At 45.2% G+C, this 6,032-nt stretch overlaps 1 protein-coding gene across 1 annotated transcript; it reads left to right on the top strand.

The window, feature by feature from the left end:
- Positions 1–2,022: 2,022 nt before the first annotated feature.
- Positions 2,023–4,323, top strand: LOC117969130 (adenosine receptor A1-like). The gene is made up of 2 exons (XM_059019913.1): positions 2,023–2,339; positions 3,202–4,323. Exons 1-2 carry the CDS (start codon positions 2,023–2,025, stop codon positions 3,977–3,979), a joined length of 1,095 nt encoding a protein of 364 aa, XP_058875896.1. The 3' UTR covers positions 3,980–4,323.
- Positions 4,324–6,032: the final 1,709 nt, after the last annotated feature.

Here is a 6,032-nt window from a genome sequence, read left to right as displayed (position 1 = left end):
AAAAACACAAAGCTATCTTTCCTTTCATTTTCTATTTTTCTTTTCTTTGTCTCACTCCTTTTATTCTTGTTTTTCCCCGGCTCTTTTGAGCTTTCTATTTATATTCAATTTTATTTCTTTGTTTACTCTCTCTCTCTCTCTCTCTCTCTCTCGCTGCTCCCACTTGATCTTCTTTTAAAGTGGTTTCCTTTTTTAAAAGTTCACCACGGCAAAAATCATTTTGCAGTGTCCCATGGTTGTACTGGGCAGTTTACCCTGCTTTGGCATGATTTTTAATATGCTTTACCAGACCTCTCTGTGCTTTACAATGCTTCCCTATGCTTTACCAGACCTCTCTGTGCTTTACAATGCTTCCCTATGCTTTACCAGACCTCTCTGTGCTTTACAATGCTTCCCTATGCTTTACCATACCTCTCTGTGCTTTACAATGCTTCCCTATGCTTTACCACACCTCTCTGTGCTTTACAATGCTTCCCTATGCTTTACCACACCTCTCTGTGCTTTACAATGCTTCCCTATGCTTTACCACACCTCTCTGTGCTTTACAATGCTTCCCTGTGCTTTACCAGACCTCTCTGTGCTTTACAATGCTTCCCTATGCTTTACCACACCTCTCTGTGCTTTACAATGCTTCCCTATGCTTTACCATATCTCTCTGTGCTTTACAATGCTTCCCTATGCTTTACCAGACCTCTCTGTGCTTTACAATGCTTCCCTATGCTTTACCAGACCTCTCTTATAAGGGGAGGTAAACCCAGTCCATATTTATCAAGTCAATAGAAGTTATGTAAAAGTCTGGCTGGGCTGAATCCGGTAAGCTGCTGTATAACCCCATTAGGAATCACGTGATCTGTGTCATAAAAACACGGAAAAAGAGGAACAGATATTCCATTTGAATGTCTTATCTTTGCAGACCTTGCAATAAAACTAATCATCCATAGCAGAGTGTACTTTAAAAGATAAATAAATAACAATAATGGGTCCGAGCGGCAACGCGAGTGACACAGTCAATATGAAGAATATATAGCCTCCTCTCTATCAAGAGTATTGCGCTCTGCGGGTGTGTGGAAGCTCCGTGTCTGTCTGTCTGTCTGTCTCTCCGTCTCTATTTCAGTTTTTACCTGCAGGGTTGTCGCATAGGTTATCATATGCACCTTTCAGGTGTGAAAATCTTATTTATTTATTTATTTATTTTACTAATTTACAAATGTATGCAAGAGGGGCAAGAGAAGCCGGCGAGACTCAATTGTAAAAGGTTAGTCCCGGCAACGCGAGAGCTCCCCTCTGTTGTTTTCACTGGATCTCAAACACGCCGCCGCACAGATTCTTTCCAGGTGACTTGACGCGTAAATGTGTTTATATAGAGAGGCGCTCGTACCAGCTGGGTGACAATGACTGTCATAAACTCGCTTTACATATACTTCAACTATCTCAGATTGCACTGGCACCTGTATGTCTCAGCAATCGGACTGAAAACTAGGGCTTTCTGGAAAGAAACGGAGTGAACCAGTAGCAAAAAAATCGACACAAAGAAGACTAGGCGGCGATCTGATTCAAACATTCAAAATCCTAAAAAGGTATTGACAATGTCGACCCAGGGGACTTTTTCAACCTGAAAAAAGAAACAAGGACCAGGGGTCACAAATGGAGATTAGATAAAGGGGCATTCAGAACAGAAAATAGGAGGCACTTTTTTACACAGAGAGTCTGGAACCAACTCCCCAGTAATGTTGTTGAAGCCGACACCCTGGGATCCTTCAAGAAGCTGCTTGATGAGATTCTGGGATCAATTAGCTACTAACAACCAAACGAGCAAGATGGGCTGAATGGGGCCTCCTCTCGTTTGTAAACTTTCTTATGTTCTTAATTTTGTAGGTTCAGCCTGTCAGTAAATTTGCTCGTGCACCTCATTACAAAAACAAGAAAATTAGCATCATTTTGTAGAACACACATGTCGCTTGTACCTTCATGGGTTAATAATAAACCATTTGTTTTCCCCTACAGGTAGTCATGGAATACATAATGACCGGCTACATCGTGCTGGAGTCCATACTGGCGGTGCTGGTAATCTCGATCAATTTACTGGTTTGCGCCACGGTCTACCTGCATAAAGAAGCGCGCTCCCTGACCAGCTGTCTGATAGCGTGCCTGGCGGTGGCGGACCTCGGCGTGGGCGCCCTAGGGATCCCTTTCTCTGTGATGCTGAGCCTGAGGCGGACTCTGTGCTTCTACACCTGTCTGTTCATGGCGTGCTTCCCGCTGGTCACGGCCCAGTTCTCGGTTCTGGTGATGCTGGTTATCGCGGTGAACACGCACCTCAAGACCCGACTGCCGAGCAGGCGAGTGCGTGCGGTGTGAACTGCGCTTTAAAATAAGAGTGCGTGCGTGTGAACTGCGCTTTAAAATAAGAGTGCGTGCGTGTGAACTATACGCTTTAAAATAAGGAGAGTGCATGCGGTGTGTTTTTTTTTTAAGTTAGGAGCATACGTTTTTGTGATGATGATGATGATGATGATGATGATGATGATGATGATGATGAGTGAGGAGTAGTGGTTAGGGCTCTGGACTCTTGACCGGAGGGTGGTGGGTTCAATCCCAGGTGGGGGGACACTGCTGCTGTACCCTTGAGCAAGGTACTTTACCTAGATTGCTCCAGTAAAAACCCAACTGTATAAATGGGTAATTGTATGTAAAAATAATGTGATATCTTGTAACAATTGTAAGTCGCCCTGGATAAGGGCGTCTGCTAAGAAATTAATAATTATTATTTATTACATTTTTAAATAACATACAGGTATAAATCTAAACCCACAACCCATACCTATATATTGTGATTTTATTATTATTATTATTATTATTATTATTATTTAACCAATCAATAAGTCTGCATCACTTATATAGCGCATTCCACGATAAAAGCGCATTATAAAAACGACATATTACAAGATATATGATAGCTATGAAAAGAAGTGTCAATGTAAGCAACTCAAGCGGACAACCCCCTCCATACATCAGATATACACGCCTCGCTCCAAATCCTCGGTAACGCTTTCTTTTTCACAAAGAAAGACAAACACAGTGTTCATGGTAATGTATGAACATCTGTCCACCAGCACACCTGATGTATAGGAATGGAGCTCAGTGGGTGAGTTTCTGAGCCCGGCTAGTTGCTGAGTGAGCAGCGCCCGGCTGGCCCTGGAGACGCTGTCCTCACGTCTCCTGTCTTTGCTTCTCTCTCCGCAGGTACCAGGTTCTGGTAAACAAGCGGCGCCTGTTGGCCGCGGTCTTCCTGTGCTGGCTGGCCTCAGTCCTGGCCGGCTTCACCCCGCTGATGGGCTGGAACCGGCTGCGGAGCTTCGGGGAGGACCAGGGGAACCGATCCGCCCTGATCAGCTTGGGCCCGTCGGAGCGCTCCATCATCGGGCAGCACCTCCCTTACGGAGGCTTCCTCAGCAAGGTGTACGTGCGTTACCGCAAGAACCAGACCTACGCACAGACCCACGCCTCGCACCTCGGCCCCTGCTCCCTGGAAGCGGTGGTCAACCCCGAATACCTCGTCTACTTCCACTTCCTGGCCGGCACCCTGCTGCCCCTGGCCGCCGCGCTGGTCCTGTACACCGACCTCTTCTTCTGTCAGGTCCGCGGGCAGCTCCCCTCGCCGCGGGAAACCCACGCCCCTTGCAGACCGGCAAAGAGGAGGGAGAACCGGACCGCCCGGACTCTCCTCCTGATGCTGGCGCTGTTCTCGCTGTGCTCGCTGCCCCGGCACCTGACCAGCGCGGTGCGGCTCTTCCGCCCCACCTGCAGCCCTCCCTCCTGGCTCCCCCCGCTCACCGCGCTCCTCTCCCACCTCAACTCGCTCGCCGGCCCGCTGCTCTACGCGGCGCGCAGGAGGGAGTTCGGAGCTGCCATGCTCTCGGTGCTCGGGCGCGGATTCTCCCGCGGCCGCCCCAGTAATAAGGTCTACCCCCGGGTGTAGGGTCTACCCTAACCCCAATCCCCGAAACCAGATCCAGGAAACCTCAGTGTCAAGGTAGATGGGTGTAGGAAGTAAATAAGCTTTTGAGATGGTTTTATTTGCAATGGTAAGCGATATGTTGTGCATTTTACAGTTGATTTGATAAAGCCCCAGTTTAACTGATGTAATTGTTATTGTATCTCTGGGAATTGCTAGGAAATTGAAGACTATTATTATTATTATTATTATTATTATTATTATTATTATTATTATTATTATTATTATTACAATGATATATTTGCATGTTTTCCATGCTTCTTTATAAACAAAAATAAAATTAAAAAACTAAATAAATAATTGTGAGCTTTTATATGTACTGAAATAAATGTTTTTTTAATCATTGAAACTTTTTGTGTATAATAATTTTATTTTTTATTTTTATTTTATTTATTTTTAAAATATATTTCCTTCTTATCAACCTTCATTTTTGTACACTGCAGAGAAAACCTTATTTGAAACCATCTCTCTCTCTCTCTCTCTCTCTCTCTCTCTCTCTCTCTCTCTCTCTCAATTCAATTAAATTCAAATTGGCTTTATTGGCATGAGAATAAAAAGAATTGTGTTGCCAAAGCACATACATGGCATAACCGACTCAAATATACAGACAAAGAATTTTTTTAATACTAACAGTATCCCTCCTCCCTCTATATTAATACAGTAAACAGAATCACCCCCTTCCCCCAATATATCAAACAGTACCCCCTCCCTCCCTCTATTAAACAGAATCCCCCCTCCCTCCCTCTATCAAACAGTACCCCCTTCCCCCTCTATATCAAACAGTACCCCCTCCCTCCCTCTATTAAACAGAATCCCCTTCCCCCCTCTATATCAAACAGTACCCCCTTCCCCCTCTATATCAAACACTACTCCCTTCCCCCTCTATATCAAACAGTACCCCCTCCCTCCCTCTATTAAACAGAATCCCCCCTTCCCCCCTCTATATTAAGCAGTGCCCCCCTCTCTCCCTCTGTATTTAACAGAATCCCCCCTCCCTCCCTCTCTACATACTGTATAGTGTGTTTAATGTTTTCTTTAAGGATATAATGTAGGTATCTGTCTAGTTGAGCTCTCCGGCTGTTAGATACATAGCCTAAGCTCTAAGCCTTTTTTCCGACAGTCGGCGGTGTGGGGTGCGGTGGGGTGCGGTGGGGTGCGGTGGGGTGCGGTGGGGGGGGGGGGGGGGGGGGGGTATGGGCTTGTGTGCGGGGTTTTAACTTTCCGACTATTCTTCGTGTTCCCTGCAAAAATAAAATCAACGGCCAGGACAGATGAGAACGGTCGCAGAACCCCAATTCCGCCAGTATGAAGAATGCTATGCAAATGAAGTGGGTACCTAATTAACATACCCCCCCCCCCCCTCCGTGCAAAAAAAAATATCAAAAGGGATTGATGTGGTGGGAGTGAGTATTGTCCGTCTAAAATGGTTCAGCCTGTTTCAAAGATGGAGATGGGAACCTATTTCAAACAGTGCTAAATAATAATAATAATAATAATAATAATAATAATAATAATAATAATAATAATAATAAAACAGTTCTGATGTGAATCAAGTGTGCTGCTGGAGATTGCTGTGTTTTTAGAGGATGGAAAGGGGTAATGTAGCTGCCCCAGCCAGTAATGGATTCGCAGATGTCGCTGAAGGTACAGCCTTACCCCGCGGGTGTATCACCAGGGGGCACACCCCCTGCTCGGGCATTGCAGTGGTCCTAGCACTATATCCAAATGGATAAGGCTACGGCATGGTATGCATGTGGCGAACTTAAAAAGGATTTAGGTCACGCATTGCCAGTATCGCCCACAGCCTTGTCAATCTTTGCCAGCGGTTGTTTATATTATGTGATATCATATTATTACACACTCCGGGCGTTATTCATTTTCTGACAGTGCAACCGGGGTGCATGAAACCACAATGTAATTAATACAGAACACACGTGTGCAAAATTGCATGCAAACGTTTTTTTTTTTAATTGTTTAGTTCTGTGCTGTCGAAAGCACTGCTCACATCAGGACCGGT

The sequence above is a fragment of the Acipenser ruthenus genome, unplaced genomic scaffold (genome assembly GCF_902713425.1).
Source record: "Acipenser ruthenus unplaced genomic scaffold, fAciRut3.2 maternal haplotype, whole genome shotgun sequence".
In the NCBI taxonomy this organism is placed as follows: Eukaryota; Metazoa; Chordata; class Actinopteri; order Acipenseriformes; family Acipenseridae; genus Acipenser; species Acipenser ruthenus.
Note: the sequence above shows the minus strand (reverse complement) of the source record. Positions and strands in the feature narration are given on the sequence as shown.

Bases quoted from the DNA above. Each gene is read 5' to 3' on its own strand.
- LOC117969130 (XM_059019913.1), top strand. From the start codon at position 2,023: ATGACCGGCTACATCGTGCTGGAGTCCATACTGGCGGTGCTGGTAATC. The intron at 2,340-3,201 runs GCGAGTGCGTGC...CTGGCCCTGGAG, and splicing joins AAGACCCGACTGCCGAGCAG to ACGCTGTCCTCACGTCTCCT.